General features: G+C 42.4%; 1 protein-coding gene across 1 annotated transcript; it reads left to right on the top strand.

The window, feature by feature from the left end:
• Window positions 1-615: 615 nt before the first annotated feature.
• On the top strand, window positions 616-8,349 carry LOC104259150 (cell surface glycoprotein CD200 receptor 1-B). The gene is made up of 6 exons (XM_009814466.2): window positions 616-682; window positions 1,459-1,767; window positions 3,141-3,389; window positions 5,419-5,514; window positions 6,927-6,973; window positions 8,233-8,349. Exons 1-6 carry the CDS (start codon window positions 616-618, stop codon window positions 8,347-8,349), a joined length of 885 nt encoding a protein of 294 aa, XP_009812768.2.
• The last annotated feature ends 13,697 nt before the right edge of the window (window positions 8,350-22,046 follow it).

The following is a 22,046-nucleotide window of genomic DNA, read 5'->3' as shown; positions in this document are numbered from 1 at the left end:
GTAGTTCACTGTGTCTATGAAAGCAGGAAACAAACTTGCATGTTTTTGATCTTTTGCAATAGGACAGTTGCCCTTTTTGTTTTGCTACAGAAGTGGAGTTACCCTTCAAGAAATTAAAAGCATGTAAGCGTTAGGAATAATTTCTTTCTCAAAGAGTTAATGAAGTCTAGATCCTAACTTTTCCTATACATGCTCTTACCTTGATTTTTTCAGAAGGAGTTGTAATGTGTGCATGTTTGCTCTTGCAAAACCTTTTTTCTCATCTCCTGCAGGTTAAGTCTACAAAGCGGCAGTAAGAGGTCTCTAGCTATCTTTGTGCTAGCTATCTGGGCATGAATAGTGAGCAGCTAGAGATGCCTGTAAAATGGTATCAGAGATCCTGGATTTTCAAAACTTGTTTGTAAACACTAGTGGGTTTTTTATTTTCAGAACCCTTTTTGCTTTACTTTGTTCAGTACAACAATGTTACTTGACATGGGGTCTTGTTTAGAACTTCTTTTTTCAAAGGGAAGTTTTTACTACATGTTCTCTTTGTAGGGATTTGCACAACAATTTGTGACTACATGCCATTTTCTTTTCCTTCACTTCCTGCAGTGCTGATTCCTTCGGCTAAAGATGGCTCAGACATGGGCAGTTCTGGCTGCACTCCTTTTCTTGCTAATCAATCTGGTTGAAGGGCCAGGTAAGTAAGAAAGATCCAAAACTACATGCAGCACTCTTTGGTGCTCTGTATTTCCAACTCACCAGTACACTGAAACTTTGCAGTTCACCAGGGGAAATTTTGCTTATTGTTTAATGTGAATGCAAAGAGTGATGTCCCCTCAGCTGGCAAAATAATCGTGTGCCCAGGGTGATATACCTGATAGGAATCCAACACAGATCATCGGAAGACTCATCTGCTGTTCAACTGGGACAGTGTCAGAAAAGCTATGGTTTCTGGTATCTACACATGCCCCTTACTAAATATGCCTTGTAAATTACTGCACCAAGTGATCTTGGGTTTTAACCTTGTTACAGGTATATATTCCACTGCTGTCCCTGGTTTTACTTGCACTTCAACGAAGGTGCCTAATTCAGTAACACGATAATTTTTTTAAAAAGTAGTTTCCTTTCCCTTAAGGGTGAATCTTGCCCTCCCCATCAGTTTTCAAAACCCATATTAAAGTGATAGAAATCTGTTTGTTGCCTAAAAAAAGATGGAGGACTTGCAGCTCACCAGCATGCATCACATACCTGCACAGTGTCCACAGTGGAAAGGCACCATCTCCACCGCATTTCCAGAGTTCAAAGAGTGACAGCAGGAAGCTGACCTGGAAATTGAATACTATTTACATGTGTCCCCAAGCCTTCCAGTACAGTATGGAAGTAGAAATTTTTAAGTGTGATGAAGCCAAGAGTTTCCTATGCTTTGACAATGGCTGTAGCATAATTTTTAAGGTCTTTTTTCTTCTTACGTAGCTTACAACATGGTGAGTGTGGAGGCTGGTCATGAGGCTGTGTTGAGTTGCCCTTACGTCTCCAAGGTGTCTTTGCTAATGGTGACATGGAAGATGAAATGTAGCGCTTGCTGCTTGTTGGCCTATAGAAGTGATCACAATGAGACAAGGAAGTTAAACTGCAGTGAGAGGATGATGTGGAAATATTCACCTAGCAGTGACCCTGCTCTTCGTATTTACCCTGTGAACCTTGGTGATGAGGGAAATTACACCTGTGAAATTGCCAGCAGTGCAGGGAATTTTCTTTTTTTCTCTTCTCTGACTGTGATAGGTAAGACATACCTTGTGATTTTTTTTTTTGTGTGTGTGCATAGATAAAAGTGATTTGATTTGGTGGTAAAAGACCAAATTAATTTTGGATACATACTGGAATTGAAAATAGAGAGGTAAGCTGATTTAGTCTGGCTATTTGAAGAGTGGAAAAAGGCATGACAAGTTACACAATAGGACTTGGCTGTTCTATGGAGAAATAATCTGAGGGTTTTGTGTTTGCAGATGTTTTAAAATGCACAAATCCAGCAGTCTGCATAGTTTCTGAGAGAGTTCTTCGGGTGTAACGTGGGGTTTGAATGTTGTGTGAATGTTCACACAACCAGGAGTATACACTCTTGATTAATTTAATGCAAACAGAAGATATTAAATAAATATTGCTGCTATAAGCTGAGCAAGAGGATGCTGAACCAAAATTCACAATGAGGTCAATGTGTGTTGTGTCTAGGTTAAGAGCCAAATAGGAAGGAAGCAAAAGTTTCAGGACACTATCTGGAAATATTTCACTCTTCCAGACATACTGAAAGCTGTCTATAAGACTGCATCACTGAAATAAAAATGAAATTAGTCTGTTTTCAACATAGGCAGGAACAAAAGAATATTAGAAAACATAATGAATACATCAAATAATCTTTTCCAGATAGTCAGGTAAATTATCTCTAGGTATCCATAAATTAAAAAAAAAAAAAAACAACAACGTAGGAGAAGATTTTGTTTTCTGGCCATATTAGTTAAGCCTTCTGAATATAACTAAAAATTATGGGAAATGAATTTTGGAACTCTAGAATTGCTATTATTAATTTTTGTCACTTGATTTTTTTTTTTTTTTGTTCTTCCCTGCAGGGTCTTGCCTTTCTGATAATGGCTTAGGTATTGTCCAAGCCTTTGTCTGTTTTGTCAAACGCAGAATATGAGTTGTTGGACTTTAGGCAGAACAGTTTTGTCCGATTCCTCCTTTATTTCCCTACTGTCAAATTCTTGATTCTACCTACCCCATCTCTGAAATATTTTAGCTGGAGCTTCAGCAAGCTGTGTTTTCTTCAGTATGTGCACTGCCATACTTATAAGTCTTCATTTAATCCACCCCTCTCTGTCATCCCATCTTCTCCTGTTACTACTGTCATCACTTTTTTGAAAACATGAGAAAGCAGTACTTTTAGATGCAGTTAGCTAGTTTTGGAGGTAGTCACCTTGGACTTCTTGATGTATTTTTCTTCCCTAAAGATTGTTGGTGCTAATATTCCAAATTATTTTAAAATCTCTTGAATTGGTCATGCGAACTAAAAAATACCACCTATTTTTCAGTTTCTCAGTTGGTGATTTTTATATTGAACTACAAATAATGGTTGTGGACTTTTTCTTCTTCTTCTGTAGTCCCTCCTACAGTGACTCTGACCTGTGATGAGAGAAGGGTGGTTGTCTGTCAAGCATCTGCCGGAAAGCCAGCTGCTGACATCTCCTGGATCCCTGCAAGTAATCACAGCACCATGGAAGAAGTCCATCACCCCAATGGAACAGTGACCAGAGTGAGCTACACAGGCTGGGTCAACAGCACTCTTCCCACTGTCACCTGCCTGGTTACCCACCCAGCTACAAACCAGACTCTGTCCCTAGACCTGTCATGTAAATAACATTGTTCTGTAATTGCTCTTCATCATGCTCTTGGGCTTCTTTGTGCTGTTCTATGCAGCTGTTCCCACTGGATGCCAGGGCTCTGCAGATTGTTGAATGGGGTGATAGGCCAAAGTTCTAGTGCATGTTGATAGAGAAATTAATAATTTTGTGCTAGTCAGTTGAAATCAAATCTTTTGTGGCATTGTATGGGGAAGCTTTCAGTGCGTGCTTCTTTCTATCCCTCTTCTGTTTTACAAGAGTTGCTCATTCTGCTTGTGGTGGGTTGCCCTTGGCTGGACACCAGGTGCCCACTAAGCTGCTCTATCGGTCCCCCTCCTCAACAAGATGGGGGGAGAAAAATATGGTGAAAAGCTCATGGGTCGGGATACAGACCCATGGGAGATTACTTAACAATTACTATCATGGCCAAAACAGACTCGACGTGGGGAAATTAATTTAGTTTATTGTCAATCAAATCAGAGTAGGATAGTGAGAAATAAGAACGAATCTAAAAGTACCTTCCCCCCACCCCTCCCTTCATCCCGGGCTCAGCTTCACTCCCAAATTCTCTATCTCCTCCCCCTGAGTGAGGGATGGGAGTTGCAGTCAGTTCATAACACTTCGTCTCTGCCGCTCCTTCTTCCTCACACTCTTCCCCTGCTCCAGCATGGGGTCCCTCCCATGCGAGACAGTTCTCCATGAACTCCAACGTGGGTCCTTCCCGCTGGCTGCAGTTCTTCACGAACTGCTCCAGCGTGGGTCCCTTCCATGGGGTGCAGTCCTTCAGGAACAGACTGCTCCAGTGTGGGTCCCCCGCGGGGTCACAAGTCCTGCCAGCAAACCTGCTCCTGCGTGGGCTCCTTTCCACGGGTCCACAGGTCCTGCCAGGAGCCTGCTTCAGTGTGGGTTTCCCACGGGGTCACAGCCTCCTTCGGGTATCCACCTGCTCTGGCGTGGGGTCCTCCACGGGCTGCAGGTGGATATCTGCTCCACCGTGGACCTCCATGGGCTGCAGGGGCTCAGCCTGCCTCACCATGGTCTTCATCACAGGCTGCAGGGGAATCTCTGCTCCAGCGCCTGGAGCTCCTCCTCCCCCTCCTTCTCCACTGACCTTGGGGTCTGCAGGGTTGTTTCTCTCACATATTCTCACTCCTCTCTTCTCCAGCCCCTGTTTCACAGCAGTTTTTACCCCTTCTTAAATATGTTATCCCGAGGCGCTACCACTGTGGTTGATGGGCTCGGCCTTGGCCAGAGGCAGGTCCGTCTTGGAGCCAGCTGGCATTGGCTCTGTCGGACATGAGGGACGCTACTGGCATCTCCTTGTGGAATCCACCCCTGTAGCCCCCCCCGCTACCAAAGCCTTGCCACGCAAACCCAATACACTGCTTCGGCGACCTTTTTAATCACCAATAAGTTGCTTTCAACAGCCACCATGATACAGCTCACCCATTTTTGATGTGAAGCTTTGAACCCCTGGAGTTGAATCTTGTCCAGCTTCCCACAGTGGTGATGGTCTGGAGAAAAATACCTTGGAGAATGTCTGTCTGACTTTCAAGTGATCTTTCCCAGGGCCAAAGGTAGTAAAGAGTAAAATTCAGCTTCTCAGCTGGCTGCGCTGCACCTGTTAGAAGTCTATGCCAGTAGGATTTGTAAGAACAGCTAAATAAGTGCTCATATCACCAAAATATCTCAGTAGAGGCATGCAGGACAGAATTCAGCATAGACCAGTCATTAGTAACAGCATTTTGCAGGGGTGGCTGGTCAGTTCTGTTGTTGCTAAAATCATTTGAAGAAAGGGAGATGGTGTGGGCAGATGAGTTGAAAATGAAAGTGTGTTTGGACACACAAATGACGGGGTGTGTGAGCCAGCTTCTTATTGCTGGTTGGCATCCAGGCATCTCATCTGTGTCTCTCAGCTCATTTGAGCTGTGGGGGTAGAGGAATAGCTTTTGCCTCTGGTTAAGGTAGGGAGTAACATCATGTAGTCAGTGGATACCGATGTCTAGCTCTGTAACTGCTTTCTTTTCTCATCTCTCAGACACTTCCCCCAGGCTTCCCTATCTCCTGATAGGAGGATCTGCAAGTGTTGCTGCTGTCAGTGGTGTTACTTTATGCTTGATTTTCAGGTGCAGAGGTAAGTCATTTGATGAGCCTGACATGTATTACAAGTCCATTCTGACTATGTGCAGGTACAAGGACATGTACTTTATTGCTGAGAGTGGGGTAGGAGGCAAGGATTGAGGAAAATGTCCATATACAACGCTTGTCCTTTTGGAAAAGTCTTCATAAAATAAGGGGTGGAACTTTAAAACAAGTTCGGAGTTTTGTAAGAGCCATAGTTATTATGATATTAATGCATTATATATATGGCAGAGAGTCACCCAGGATGAAAAGGATTTCTTTCTGAGAGTAGGGTAGGTTCTGAGTTTTTGGAATTATTTTGACTGTTCTGCATTTACCGACATAAAATACTATACACAAGAATGACAGTTCATAAACTAATCTGATGACTAGACACAAACAACTCCCCTGTTTCCATCAGCAATCATAAATTTTATCTTGAGCAAATGTAAGAATAGGCCAAATGTACATACTTTCCTCTAGTACACTCATAGTTTCTCAGGCTGTGTAGATTTCATTGGCACTGGATAAGGTTCATACTGAATAATTTGATACTGAGAACTCAGACAATGGTTTGCTGCTCTTGGAGTCAAGTAAGATGGCTGTGATGGGGTACGAATGGAGTAGTAGACCAAATGGAGGCTTAAAACAGGAGGAAGAGAAAATAGCAGGCTGCAGGCAAGAGTGTTTTCAGAGAAAGCAGGTGATGAAGCACTGGGAGAAGGCAACATCAAGGTGGGTGAACTGTAAATGGAGGGAACTTGCAGAGAATCAGAGTGCCTGATTTACTCCCCTCCATTGCCTTAGCTCGGCTCTAGAGTTACTGCTTGTCTGGGTTTCTTCTTCGCGCTCAACATCTTTCAGATTATTCCCCCCGTTTGGGTATATTACATTGCAGATGTATTTCGTGAACAAATGGGGCGAAAGAGGGTTGGCAAGAAGGAACAACGAGGGGAGGTGTGCACTAGAAGAGCAGAGAAGGCAGGATGAGGAAACCAGAAAGACAGGAGAAGAAAACAAGTGCAGTTGTCATTGGCGGTGGCAGCACTGGCCAGTGCTTGCTGCACTTTGACGGGAGCCTGTCACAGAGTGACGTGCTTCTTTAGGGCAGGTGGGTAGAGGAGAAAACGTGCTCAGATGGGTTCCGTGGCCCAGCATGTCCCTGCAGAACTGAGGAAAAGTGCACCTAACTGAGTCAATTCAGTCTTGTCTCTCAGGGTGACCAAAATTTCCAATGAAGGGAAAACCGAAACAATAGTGCGTTCAAGAGCAGGACATAAAAAATAAGAACTTAACCTAAGGGTGTAACTGCATTTTGAAGAAAGTCTTTCAACAGCTGCGGGCAGCTAGAGGAGAACTCTAGACATAACAGCTGTGCACCTTGCCCTATCAAACCATTTTAATTTCCTGACATCTTACTTTCAGCTTTCCGGTTACGTAAATCGGCACGTGGGTTGGCGGTACCATTTGCAGTAAGTGGGCTTTTTTTGTGTGTGCCCTGCGGGGGTTTTTTTGTGTGTTCTTCGCTAAATCATGTATTTAATTACAATGTGTCTGCTGTGACAAAACTCCCATTTGTCTCTGTGTGTGCTTGGAGGGGGGAAAGAGGAACAGTGTATCTGGGAGGGAGTCTATTGTTTGAATGGCCCTATCTTCATGTATATTCAGAATATCTTAGTAATTGTTTAAGCACTAGATCGAGAGTGGAGTAGTGCATTTACTGCCTAAGAATACTGTAAATTACATTTACAATGCCAGTGGTTAAGCTGAATTTTAAATCTCCCAGAAGTTAATGTTTTCACATTTCTGCTTCACAATCTTAACTCTGACGTTTTGCTTAAGCATGTGTATTGCCCTTGATGGCAGAAACCTGCCTGATTAAAGACTGGATGAAAACAGACAGGCATTTTGCAATGAGGGAAAAGTGTGCACTTCCTTATGCTGTATTAGAGACAAACACAGCTGTGAAACTCTTTTATTTTTTAAGTTGCAGTTCAAACACTCCGAAGCTAGGAAACAGCAGTGATAAATTTGCCATCGTAACTTTTACTTCCTCTCTAATTCCCGTGTGTCATGATACATATTTAACAGCATGATAATGTGCTTTCCTCAGGGCTTCTGCCTCATTTAATGCACACTGAAAGAGCAATTATTTCATATTTTGTTTTCTGCTCACGGTTAAATTAATGGCCGTGTGCCTTGTTTGTTGCAAACTAGTCAAACAGTGCTCTGAAGTTAGAATGATTAATTTCCTGATACGCTCTTCTATGGCCTTCAGGACAATTTGACTGACAGGAGTGGGAGTTGCAGAGATCAAAGTCAAAAGCTTTCAGGAATTTTAGGTGCCTAAACTGGATTGCCTGTGGCCTGCCTGTTTTGTTTGGGTTTTTTTCAGAGAAGTTAGCATCGTTCATTATCATCTATTTTGCTGAAAACACCGACATTTCAAAATTTGTTTTCAATCACGTTAAGAAAAAACTATTTCAAAAGGCTGTCCTGTTTAGGCTTTGTGAAGGTGGTTGTTGCATCTCTGTCAGTTCAGGTTTCACCTTCTGTGCCCTACCCCTTTGCTCACAGAGCTTAGAGAAATAACGTCACACTTTCTTTGCAAAAGTAATGTTGCCTACCAGGTTTCTTCTGGTCTTGTTTTTTGTTTGGACTCTATAGGTACGATGGTTCCGCAAAATTATACCGTGTAATATAATGGCACATGTTTTTCTTTATATTGCAGACTAAGAACTTCAGGTCCACACCATCACATGAGAAAACAGATGCAGTCAAGCCTCCTGCGTTATCGGAGAGTATCTATCAGAATTACAATCCAAGAATGATATATATGGGCTATTAACAGTGTAGGCACAAGCAGTCTAATCCCTCAGCTATTAATGATACTCAGTTACTTGAACTTCAGCTAACAAACTTCAGACCTTGCCAAATGGTAGGCCAGCAGAATGCTCAAAACTGCCCAACAAAAGCCTTTGTCTTTCCTGACCTGAAGACAGTGGGCGAGAGCAACCTGTTTTAGTAAATTATTTCTCTCTAAATATCAGTAAAGCTCTTGAAACATTTGAAACTTTTAGAGACCAAGTTGGGGAAATACCTATCTGAATTTTGTTTGAAAATGGACTCTGAGGTATGTTCTGTCTTTCCTCAAATCGATAATTGACATATTTCTGTGCCAGAGTAACAGACTGCTGGTGAAAATGTAGCACTTTTTTCCATTTTAGCAACTGGATTCTCTTTGCAATTTTGTGTTGGAAACCAGGAAGTCAGACAGGGGACCCCAAAACATAGAAGGTCAGAGAAACACATCCAGCAGAAATGCAGAAATGAGAGTTTTGGTTTTTTTCTGGGTAGATAGTTACATGTGGCAGATGACAATCTGGTATTTGTAATCTTTGTTTATTTTTTATTCTTTTAATGTATTTCTTTTCCAATTAAACTTTCTGTTTGCATTGATAATGGGGAAAAAAAAAAGCCAATTTGAAATTGTACTTGATATGGAAATGAGAAATAGCAGTGGGCAATTTTCTAAGATTAATTTTAAAGTCAATGTGCAAATATGCAATATCTACCTAAATGATTTCTGGGGCCATTTGGGTAAATGTTTATTGACCAGTTTGTTAGAAGCTGAGATCACAGCATTGTTTTACTGAGAACAGAAGTGTTAAGTTGTGAAAAATGAAGGTGGTATGCTTGTTTAAAACAAACAAAAAAAACCCCCTAACCAAATAATTTATTTTTTCTCATCCTTGTGCCCCCAAGCTGAACACCCCCCCCCCCCCCCCCAACAAGCTGGTTGTGAATTTCAGTTTTCATTTGTCAGATTTGTGAAACCTTCAAAAAAACTAATGCAGCAGTAAGTATACTCAAATGTGTGTTTTGAATGGCCTTTGCCTGCTCGTTGCTGGAGGAAGTAATCTCTGCTCGTTCAGTGTTCTTAAGCATGGGGATCTCCTAGTGCCTTTCAATTGCACTTCACTTTATCACTTCTAAATAGACAAGGGTGGGCACCTACTGCCATCGCTCCAGCCTTTCATTTTAGTCAGAAAGGCACGAAGAGCGACTCTCTGCCTTAATGAAAAGTGCCTACAGAAGGTAGTCCGTTCATGCCTGGTAACCAAGCGAAGCCTTTCTTGTGGTGTTAAATGTCAATGATGGGTCACTAGCCCAGAGCTGCGTACAGCTTCTTCATGTCATCTGTGGGGAAGGAGACGCACCTTTTCATGGTGGGAGAAATAAGTGACAAATAGCTTGGAACTAATGAAAACAGGTTTTCAGTGGTGGTAGCTAGGAAAAGCGTTTTGTAGCTCTGGTGAAATCCACAGCAGTGCGTTAGTCTAAGGAAGTGATTTCCCAGTTCTGCTGGCCCACGCTGGCAGGGCATCACGGGCATGATCCAGCACCCTTTTTTCTTCTCCCTGTCAGCCTGGACCTTTCACAGTCATGGTGTTGTCAAGGAGTTGGTTGTGATGGGAAGCCGCCGAAATAGGGGAAAGATCTCTTGTTGCTTAGCCCACTTGAGTCTAAACCTGGCTTCCTAGGCTTCCTAGACAAGTGAACATGGATCGTTCCTGTGGACAGCTACAGCAATTTGGGTCTGCTGTCTTATTCAGAAGCTGGACTGTTGCAACCAGACCTAAGGATGATATGGCTGTCAAAACAAAGAGAGTTAGGCTGTGGAGCAGTCTGCTTTTGGCAATCGTGGTGTATATGTGTTGTGATTTTTAGGGTGCAAAGCAAGAACTTTTCGTAATTCCTTTGCACTAAGTGAAATGTTGAAGAGAACGATCTAATGCAGGGAGATGATAGTGAGGGGGGTAAAACCCTCTGGAGAAACATCACTGTGATAATTAGCCCTGGCTGAAAAGCATGGTTTCTGTGCTCATGATTTTATTTTCCCCTTTAATTTGTATTTGGTGGAATTGGTCCAGTCATCTGGAACGTGTCAGCATTTCCTAGAAATTCTGAGCAGACTTTGTCTGATGTGCTGAAACAAGGTGCTCTGGCAATGAGACAGGTCCCTTCGTGCTGCACATATTCCATGAAATGGGATCTCCCGGTGGTTCGATAGCTCTGAACAGCCATGTGGACTATGGTTTGCCTGATTTCTTATTTCTGGGATGGCCCAGGAGCCAGTCCTGCTGCAGCCTCTCAGAAAATTAGCTTAGAGCATTGTAACCTAGTCAGGCTTTGATCATCACCTGTTTACTGCTTTTTGCTCAACTTGTCAACCCACAGCTCAGGCAAACCCACATGTTGCAGGCACTAAAAGGCCTCAGCCGCCTAACTGTTGTATCTTCCTTCCAATAAAATTGGCCCTCATGCTTTTGAAGCTCATTGTATGTGATTAATGAAACTTATTAGGCCAAAGAGAATAATGTGGCCAGTGGGGGTGATTGTAAGAAAGGCTGGGACATGAATAATGCTTCTAGGCAGAGCATAATAATTGAACAATCTCACTTAATTTTCTGCTCATCTTTTGTATGTGTTATAATACTGGCATAAGTGGTAGGTGGGTTCAGATACAGAGTTTGCTTCTTTTTTAGCTGCCTGCGATTCACTGGAGCTTTTGACCACAGGAGTATGTGTTACATCCAAGCTGCCAACAAGTGATAACTATCCTAGTGGGCCTGTCAGCTCTGCTAATAGCATCATCTTTGAAAGGAGGAGGATGGGATTAGCCATGCAATGGGTCCATGGGTACGCTCAGAAAGGACGCCCTTGGTGCTTGGGATAAGACAAAGTGATCTGCGAGTTGCATGATTTTGTATGGAAGCAGAGAGAGGAAAATGGGAGAGACTGGAGAAGGGGGTTGACAGAGGAGAACGATAAGACTAAGAGAGCGAGCATGATGTTGGGTCGTTGCAGCTTAATAGTATGATTAATTGCTTTTTCCGTTCACACTGCCTGTCACTGGGTACCTTAACTGCTGATTGTGACTGGTGAAGGACAGGCTTTTGTCATATGGGAAACTACACGCTTCTCTCAGGGTGGCAAACTAGGCATGGGCTTTGATGGTTTCCTCTATGCCTGCCATCACCAAAGAGGGGTGTGTGTCGTGCTTCTTGGTCTTACGAGCTGCACACCAAAGGGCTAAAAGCCATGAGACACACACCTCAGGGGGGCGAGGGGAAGGAGGGAAAGGCCTGGCACTGCTTCAGTGGCTCACCAGGGGTTTTACTCCTCCTCCATCAGAAAGGCTTGAGCCGGGCTTGCAGCCAGGTCTACCTCTGTCCACTCCCTCCCTCCCAGAAGCAGGGACCAGTGTGCAGCAGTGTCTGGCTACTGGGCTAGTGCAGCAGGGTGGGTGCAGGAGCCCTCCCCACATTGCCCGAGAGCTGCCCGCAGGGGCTGGTAGCTGCCAGCTCCTGCCTGAGCTGCGTTCTCCTGGGCTGACGGCTGAGAAGGTGCCCATTTTCCGCCTGGATTTGACTTTGCAGTTGATCTGTTGAGTGTTTTGAGAATTGAGAGGAAAATCAGTTAAATATTTTCTGTCATGATGATTTTTGTAACGGGGTAGGCATCTTGGTGTAACCCAAAGAATAACCCAAATTGTGTATTTTGTCTCTTGTAGAAATTTGGTCTGGAAAATAACCAACTTGATGTTTTTATGAGTATATTTACCATGCTTTTTTCCTTCATTGCAAGAACACTTTTGGTGATCTTATACTGATTATATTTGCACCAAAAGCAAATTTAAGCAAGGCAAATATTTTAGACTGCAAACTTCCACATATTCTTCTGTGGCCTTGTCAAAATGGATAGGAAAATGCTGACTGTTTACTGAATAATCATTGTGAGAGAGCTGCTAAAAGGTGATGGGTGTTGGAGTGAGCTATTTGTACACTCTGACAAAAAAATAAAAAGAAAAAAAAAGGCTGAGAGTGTGAGCCCCTGCTCCAGGGCTGTTGCAAGAGCTCTGCCTTGCCACTGCTGTTTTAGACTGACTATTTAGTCAAATGCACAGTTGATTGAATGTCACTTGTGCTTTTTAGCAGTAGATGTGATTATAAATGAAAACACTCCTGTTTGTTGTGTGGACTTTCACTCATAATGTTTATAGGGCACTCTTGGCAATAGTCATGATGTCTGCTTTCTGATTAATCTATGAACAATTTATCTTCTGATAATAACAGGTGTTGCAATGCTGCCAAACAGTTCTTTATTCTCTTTCTGTTCACTGAATATGGAAAAAAAATAGTTGACAAGAAGTTATGTTTAGAACCCCATAAATTGGAATGTAACTTCAGGTTATGAACAAGATTTGTTTAAAATCCCACTTTTCAACACCAGGATTGAAATGAAGAAGGTAGATAATTTTCCTGCAGACTTTGGAAATGGGGCAAATGTCCTAAAGGTATTTGCCAGTTCAGTGAAAAGCTCAGTTTCCTAAGCTGATATTTCTTGCAGCTGTATTTTTCATCTAGCCTTCTTGACATCATTTGTTACAGCTTTTCTTCTCTGATGAGAAAATAATACTTTCCTTGGTTCTCCTCTAATAACTGTACCACCTGTGGAATATTGTCCTGCTGGTTTTGATGTCTTTGTGTCTTGGTCCTTCTGCCTTTGTGAAGTGTTTTTTGTTAATGTTAACCTGTCCTCAGCTACTTGACTTGTTGTCCACAACCTGTATGCATCTGTCATGTGCTGGAGGCAGTGAAGAGCTCATGATTTAACCAAGTGGGACTTCTACTACGTTTCCTATCTCTATTTCTCAAAATAGTTTGTGGTTTTGCTCTTAATGGTGCCTCTTTAAACAACCACTGACTTTTCTTTTCTCTTTATTTCTTTAAAGTTGTCTCCCCAATCCTCTCATGCACTAGTTTTCTCAGTTTATTGATTTTTATCTTTTCTAAGTATTTTATTATCCAGTTCTCTTTCCTTCTCTTTTGGCATCAAATGCAATTGCATTCCCCATTCAGTTGCTTTCGTAGGTGCCAGATCCTCTCAATGAATTTTTTTCTTGATAAGATTTTTGTTGGCGGGTGGAGGGAGACAATAGGCTTCAAATTGAGACTTGTTTTGGAATTTTCTAGTGCTTTTCACGGAACTTCCCCTTAGACATGTACTTACTCCAGGCCTCCTTGATTTATTTTTTTTTTGGCCAATACATAATAGAAAATTAATCGCTGTTGACTATAAACCACTCCTCTGCTTCAGCTTCTGCAAATCTAAGCTCACCTGCCAAATCCAAATGTGTAATATGGAGCATTTTATTTGGCTTTGGGTGACATCTGTCTTGCATTATTATGCAAAAACATCATAGCCAGGTTTTTTTTTTTTCCTCCATAGTTTCCATGCCACTTTGTACCACTCACAGCAGCAACAGGCATCCAGCTCAAAGAAACTAAGCAAGCATTTGTCAGTAAGGTTTTTCAGACAATCTTGGTTATCAGTGATTTTACTTAGTTCAGACACAGTAACAAAATATCTCTGATACAATGTCATGCTTCCTCTGAATGGGACTATACCTATGTCTAACTCATAAATTGTTAATAACTTTGTATATAACCAAACAATTGTGGACTGAGCTCGACCGTAGAAAATAGACACTCTTTTACCTGATTAATAAGCAATAATATTTTCAGAGAAAGAAGAAAATGGTATTACAAACCACAGGCTCTTTGTGCATTTGCAAAAGTGAAACTTTCCCCCAAGAAGAGTAGAAACAAACAGCATAAGGAGGCTTTTTGCTCCACTTCCGCCAGACTCTTTCTCTTGTCATTATCAAGGTATCTCTATATCTGCTGCTGGGTTTCCCATGTATTTTCTAGTGGTTTTGACTATATTATCAAATCAATTTGCACAGAGTTTAGCACACAGTACCCTGAGAAGCCTCTTGAACTTCCTTTTGTGGACTGGGCTAGTCTGAGTTGACCTTTGTTTGGACTTTTATTTTTCTGTGAAGGCTTGTGTTGTTCTCTAGCACTCAAGCCAGGCTCCCATGCCTTGACAATATTTAATCTGATGCCTGGTGTAGGAACTCTGGAACAGCAAGAGATAAGGAATAATCTCTTGGTGCATGAAAAGGAATGCAATAGATTATTCCTTTCATCGGGATCTCACTGGGATATCTGACCTGAGTCTCACTGGCTGCAGTCGGTATCTTTGGTGACAAAAGTCTTGAAAAGCCTAAGCAGCTTTCATGGGAGCCTGACTGGTAATTTGCCTCACAGTTGGCCCAGGTTGTACCCAAACCTCTGCATCTTGCTTCTTGCCTTACTTCAGGAAGCTTCTCCAAGAACTTTTAAAGTCTGTTAATTGCTGTATCCCTCCAGGCAAAACTTCCCATCCCTCTATCCTCTCTTTGAAAAAGAAATGTTACCCAGGCCCTCTCTCAAAGCAAAAGCATCTTGCTTGCAGATAAACCTAAAAATGTAGGGGCTGCCTAGATGGGGTGTATAGTGCTACAGAACAGTCACGGGACTAGCTCAACTTGGAGTGTATCTCCATGGCTCTTCAAAAGTGGGCTGATCATCCTCCTCCTGATTTAGCTAGAATTACGAGCCTACATTGAATTTGGGGATTTGCACTGAATCCTAGCCTGGGAGTGTCATGCTAGCATAGTATGTGTCTTCTCTGAATTTAAGCCAGAGATGTCTGTACGAATGCTGTGCTGCAATACAAATTTGCTCTTATTTGTTCTCAGAGGGATTTTGGCTTAGCTTCATGGTGGATTTAGAGTTTCTCCTCTTGTTCCTTGTTTGCATAAGCTTACATTAATGTTATATCAGGAGCTGATATTTTGTAGATTCTTTCTTATGTTTAAATGCTACAAAAACTTCTGCCAAGTAGATCCTACTATCTGCATCTTAGCACAACAAGGAAAACATAAATGTAGAATCTCAAGCAGTCACTCTTTGCTTTTCCAGATGATAGTTCTGTCAATTACTAAATGATGCTTCAAGAAACACCCAATACTGGAGCAATTCTGGGAACTCAGCTACTACTAAAAGTCCAGCAGTAAGCTGTGCAGAAATAGGTTTATTGTGCAAGACAGAGGGGGACAGCTGATTGCCTATGACAGAGGACATCAGTATATGTTCAGCATAGGCAGGGGAGGGTGGTTTTATTCTGCAGTGTTTTGTGTCAACTGATGAGACAGAGTAGATTTTTCTTGACGTTGGACCACCTGTAGCATCCTACAGGATGTTGTGGAATCTCTCCCATGGAGACATTAAAAAACAGACTGGACACAACGCTCAGCAACCTGCTTTAGCTGACCCTGCCTGAGTAGGGGGTTGGACTAGATGACTTCCAGCCTCAGCTATTCTGTGACTAGTGCCAGTGTTTCTAGATCTCAAACTAACTAAGGGTTCATTCCAGCACAGGGTTGCCAGGTCTTGGTGCTTTGGATACGGGAGAAGTATATTGTAAAAGACTGTTACGCCTTGCAAGCAAGATTCAGCAACTCAGGAGACATTGTCTGAAGTAACAACTCCTCTAGGAAGTCAGTGGCACTTTGCTTGAGCACTGACTTCTGAAGTTAGGACTTCACTATTTGCAAAGTGCTTTTCTTTGCCTGGTCAGTGTTACACACAGGTGCATGCTCCTCTGGTGCATTCCTGGGATGCACTGCAGGGTAGGATTAGCAATCAGTGTCTGCAAGTTTAGGGTTGTGCAGTACCCTCCCAGTGACAGTCAGGTTTTTTTTCTTATAACTGAGCATTTTTTCCAAGTGTGTTAAGTCACCACACAGATGCTCCCTGCTTTAGCTGAGTGTATCTCAGTAATGTCTCAGCTGAGCTGACTTCCATGTTGTTTTTGAGATCAGAATAGGAGGATACTTGGACTTAAAAGAATTTACAACTTTTACTTATTACTGAAACTTTTGAAAATAAACAAAGCTTAAAAGAATGACAAGGTGTATTGGGTTTATGTGGCAAGGTTTTGGTAGCTGGGGGGCTGCAGGGGTGGCTTCTGAGAGAAGAAAACAGGGGTTGCCCCATGTTGGACAGAGCCAGTTCCAGCCAGCTCCAAGATGGACCCACCGCTAGCCAAAGCTGAGCCCATCAGTGATGCTGGTGGAGGCCTCTGTGATAACATATTTAAGAAAGGGTAAAAAACGCTGCACAGCAGCAATGAGGAAGAGGAGTGGGAAAAATGTGAGAGAAACTACCCTGTAGGCACCAAGGTCAGTGGAGAAGGAGGGAGATGAGGTACTCCAAGTGCTGGAGTAGAGATTCTCCTGCAGCCCATGGAGAAGACCATGATGAAGTAGGTTATCCCCCTGCAGCCCATGGAGGCCCATGCCAGAGTAGATATCCCCTCTGCAGCTTGTGCGGGACCCCACGCTGGAGCAGGCTGCTGGCAGGACCTGTGATCTCGTGGAGAGAAGCCCACGCTGGCCCAGGTTTGCTGGCAGGACCTGTGGTCTGTGGGGGATACACACTGGAGCACTCTGTTCCTGATGGACTGTACCCCATGGAAACAACCCCTGCCGGAGCAGTTCTTGAAGAATGGCAGCCCACAGGAAGGACCCACGTTGGAGCAGCTCGTGAGGGACTGTATCCCAAGGGAAGGACCTACGCTGGAGCAGGGGAAGAGCGTGAGGAAGGAGTGGCAGAGATGAAGTATTGCTATCACAGAATCACTAAGGTTGGAAAAGGCCTGTAAGATCATCAAGTCCAACCATCAACCAAAAAAACACCACCATGCCCGTTAAACCATGTCCCACAATGCCACGTCCACATGTTCCTTGAACACCTCCAGGAAGGGTGACTCCACCACTTCCCTGGGCAGCTTATTCCAGTGTCTCACCTGACCCCCACTCCCCATTCCCCTGCATGGAGGGAGGAGGAAGTAAACCTGGGAAGAAGAGGGGGTGGGGGAAGGTGTTTTAAATTTAGTTTTTATTTCTCACTATCCTACTCTTATTAATTGGCAATAAATTAAATTAATTTCCTCAAGTCAAGCCTGTTTTGCCTGTGACAGTAATTTGTGAGTGATGTCCCTGTCCTTATCTTGACCCACAAGCTTTTTCATCATATTTTCTCCCCTTGTCCTGCTGAGGAGGGCGAGTGAGAGAGCGTCTGGGTGGGCAGCTGGCAGCCAGCCAACGTCAACCCACCACACAACTCTTATTCACTAACAGAGCTATAATAGGAAATAGGATGCTATAAACAGACTCTACACTATTAAGGCATTTTATGCTGATGATACATCTGTAGATCTTCTGACTTCAATCTTATCAGTCTGTACTGAGCTCTGAAAATTTCGTTTCCACTCATTCCATTCTTTCAGCTGACAATAAGTACTGCTGAGCAAACAAAGGTAAGTGCTTTTTGGACTGATTTTTGTCTGACTGCTGCCACAGTCCAACGGAGTTTATATGCCATAGCGTAGTGTTTGTATCAAGCTGTACTTAAATTTTGGATTTCCATTCGCACGTATGAGAGAGAAACCACGTACAAAACCTCTGAAATCCTTTCTGTGTTGTATTTATCATCTCTGAAGTATACAATCCCCTCTTCTGTGCAAAACAAGCGGCCATGCACAGAATAATGTGCTTAGTACATAAATGTCTTGCTTGTACTCACTTCATCTTTTGTGTGAGAGAGGAGCGTTGTGTGGAAAAAAAAAAAAGATGAGTGAGCCAACTACTGAAAAGCTCTGGCCTGGCTGCTTGCCTTTATCTTCAACTTGCTTGAAATATTCAAATCAGGAAGATTAGAATCGAACAACAGCAGTTAGTGTATTGTTAGGGTTGCCTCCTTAATCAGGCAAGTTAGTGCCTGCAGAGCTATGATACCTTTGTGAGCACTGCCTGCCTCCAGGTCTGAATCTCTACCAGCTGTACATACTATCACATTGTTTATCATTGTCATTCTTGTGTAATTGACAGTGGTTGCCTAGTTCATGGTGCTATATATAGCAAAAATAAAAATGTACACATATATGCAAACATCTTTATGCATATGTACATTTTTCTCTGTGTGTGTGAAACTGTGAATATATACAGAAGTTGTTATTTTTTTCCTTGAGAAATTAATTTCTTAACAATTTCGTATCAACAGAACATCTCATTATATATCAATGTTGTGAAAGACCTTATTAGACAGATAGACACATGAGGGATAAAATTAAAAGTTGCTGTGGAAACCATAACCTGAAATAAGTCTGTCTTTTGTGCACTCAAAATCCCAGTCTTTGTCTTCTATTAGCATACTGTTTGCATATAATTTCTTTCTTTAGGAAAAAGAATCTGAATTGCTGATACACAAATGGAAATCCCATCTGACTGTGATTGTAAAGTGCATTTCAGACTAATGGAAATTTTTTTTTTTTCCTTTCTTGTGAGTATTTTAAGCCCCTCTTGTGTCCTGGTATCTGTCTGGTGTAAGGCAGAAAAAAATTTAATCCCTGCTGGTCGTTACTGCCCGTCTATGACCAGCTGCAGCAGTTTGTTGGAACTGTTGATTTACTGCCTTCACTGGAGTTAATTTTGATGTAGGAAACGGCTTGGGCTAGGGTATAGAGGAGGGAAGAAGAAAGACTAAAGATGCTAAGGCACAGAGGAAGTGTTTTGCTAAATGCAAAACGTTCTTTAGCTCTTAGCTGCAGCTGTCATCATCCCTCTATAGCACATTCTTAGAAAATCACATTTCAAATATGGCTTGTCAAATAAGCCAAAAGCAACTTGAGGTCTGTATGTACCAACCAGTTTGGTACCAAGAGGCTTGATCACACTAAAGCTGGTGTCTATGTTCTATCCTTGGGATTCTTTTGTAGCTGTTATTTTCTGTAGTCATCTGTTGGCAGATGCATTCACATAGCGTTAGCCTGGGTCAGGAATGTACTTTTGAAAAGAAACTCCCCATGGTCTGTGCTTACTCTGCTGAGTTCATATCGTCAAGCAGCCTTGGAGCACACAGCAAACACTGCATCTTTTCTGATGGAGCTAAAGCAGAATATGCACCCTGGGGTACACCTAATGCTCTCCAGCTGCTAACGGGCATTCAGTTCACAGGATCAGACTGTGATTAGCCCAAAATAAAATCCCCCCAACCCATGCTGTGCTCTGTCAAACCACTCCTGCTGAGCTACACAGCTGTTGAGATAAACATAGCTTTTGTTAAACAAGCTCTTCCTGCAGTGTGATTTTTTTTTTTGTTGTTTTTTTTAATCTGTTTTACATGCAAGAAACAACTTGAGCATCAGCTCCAAGAAGGCACTGAAAAATGCCGATTTGCAGTGCTTGCGTATTGAAGAACTCTCTTGATGATTACGCAAAGGATGTGCATGAAAAAGATGGGGCCAAATATCAAGTATGCTCCTGTTATGTGCCTTTCTGCCTAGGAAAAAAGCATTACGGACTGATTCTTCTGGTGACCTGCTAACCCTGGATTGCTCGGCGAGAAAACATAGGAGCCATGGCTGCATGCAGGTGTTGCCAGCTAAGTCTCATGTTTTCCTCACGAATGCTGAAACACCACAGAGAATGATGTAAAGCCAATCTGTACAATTATTTGCAAATGCGTGAGTCCCATCTGACTTATTCAGTAGCTTTTATGTAAAAAAATAAACTGGCATAGAACTTCTACTGTTATCGCACAACAGCTTGCATTTAAAAAGCCATTGTGCTTAAGTGCAAATTGAGAATTAGCATATCTGAGGAAAAAAAAAAGGCAAAAAGCCAAATGCTTAGAATACATCTATGAGATACAATGTCAAGGCCAGTCCCAGCTCTGGAGTTCACACTCAGCAAACATTTTATATACGGACACTATCTGATAGGCAGGCAATTTTTTTGCCCTTCCAGTTCTAATGCCATCGATGTAGAGCTCAGCCTTGGTGGAATTTGATTGAAAGTGCTCTGAACCGATACTTGAATGCCTCCATGCTGCCTTATAATTTGAATAAGAAGTCAGCTGTGAAACAAGCTAGCCCAGACATTGTGAAATCTATCTCTCTCTTATGAATACAGGAGAAGTGACATCGTGGAGATGGCTCTGGACTGTTCTAACTTTGTATGATATTTTACAGGGTGATTCAGAATTGCAATAGTAGACAAGGACATTTTTATTTCAAAGATAAATACTAGATGATTCTTTACAAGTTCCACCTCAATTTGTTTAAGAAGGTTTACGGACTGTTTCTCTCTGCCAGCATGGGTAGCTTGCATTAAATGAGCTGTACATTCCCAGTGGATTGGTGTCCATGCCACAGAAAACAGCTTCTACATCGGCGTCGTTGTGATGGGTCTTTGCAGAGGCAGATAGTGAATGGGTATGGAGGAATCTACTGCATTTCCCTGCCATGTAGCTAGTGCTAGACTGAGGAAACTCGCCTGTCCTTATGATCTCGGCAATACATAGGATGTTTTTTGTCCACAAGGGTCTTGATCAAGCCCCTTTTCATAAGCCCCGCATTTTTGTTTTGATAAAAAAATGTTATTTGTTTGTTGCAGTACAACAGCCAATAAATGGAGAGGCAGAAAGTGTCTGCTTTAGTTTAATTTTTGTATATGTATGTTATCTGCCATCTGAAACATATGAGCAAACAACCCCTGTCCCAATGTCTTGATAAAAGTGGCAGAAAGTTACCATCCTGAGGTACCGTTTCGGCTTTGCTCACTTTGCTTTCATTTCTGACAGGAGTAATCCATCTGTAGCTTAGTGGGCTTTTGTGTCTGCATTTCATAGCGTGTGCTTTAGTTGTAGTTTGTGGTTTACAGAGGGTGCTGGGGATTGTGTGTACCAAGGAGGCTAGATCCTCGTAGTTGAGCATTCACAAGTAGCTACTTGCCTTTGATCACAAATAATTTATTGCTGAGTTACTTGAGGGACTATTGCTGCATGATAAGAAAAAACCCCAACATTCACATTGGGTTAGAGAAAATATAAATAAAGTCAAGGAATAATTTAGGTTGGAAAGGACTTTTGGAATTCATCGGGGCCAAACCCCTGCTCAAAGCAGGGCTAGCTTCAATGCTGTATCCTGTCTTGAACAGTGGCCAGCAGCAGAGAAGAGGAAAAACTCCACAGAAAAATACAGCTATCTTGCACTTTGAAAACCTTGCCTAGTTTTTACAGCCAAGGATGTAGGCCTTTGTAGGATGGAGGCTGCATTTCAATCATCTCTTAATAGCCATTTGTAAACCTGCCCTGCATGATGACTTCCCATTTTTTGGTTTTAATCTCCAAAATAAATGGCAGCAATGAGTGGATTTTGCCCTGTTAAGACAAGCATCAGCGCCTGGATTGAATGAAAAATAACTGTGTCAGAATGATACTCATAGAAGAGTATGTTCAGGTGAGCTTTGGTGAAATACTTTCAGTCCTTGGAAGGAAGTGTGAAAGCCAGAAAAAATATTGCAGATTAGTACAGTCGGTACAAGGATTGTGGTTAGGAGGAAAAGCCATGCAAAGGGGACTCGTCTGAGGATAGATAATGCTGAGGACATAGCTTCCTGAGATCCCACTTAATAAGACTTTTGAGAAGAGCTTTAAACTAAGAAATGAGGAAAATGGTTTGGGAGAGTAGTGAAATCCTTACCCCTTTTTTTGTAATAAAAGGAGAAGGGGGAAAAAGGAGTAATAC

Source organism: Gavia stellata, chromosome 1 (assembly GCF_030936135.1).
Source record: "Gavia stellata isolate bGavSte3 chromosome 1, bGavSte3.hap2, whole genome shotgun sequence".
In the NCBI taxonomy this organism is placed as follows: domain Eukaryota; kingdom Metazoa; phylum Chordata; class Aves; order Gaviiformes; family Gaviidae; genus Gavia; species Gavia stellata.
This window is presented reverse-complemented; position numbering and strand designations above follow the sequence as displayed.

Bases quoted from the DNA above. Each gene is read 5' to 3' on its own strand.
- LOC104259150 (XM_009814466.2), top strand. From the start codon at position 616: ATGGCTCAGACATGGGCAGTTCTGGCTGCACTCCTTTTCTTGCTAATC. The intron at 683-1,458 runs GTAAGTAAGAAA...CTTCTTACGTAG, and splicing joins CAATCTGGTTGAAGGGCCAG to CTTACAACATGGTGAGTGTG. The intron at 1,768-3,140 runs GTAAGACATACC...CTTCTTCTGTAG, and splicing joins CTCTTCTCTGACTGTGATAG to TCCCTCCTACAGTGACTCTG.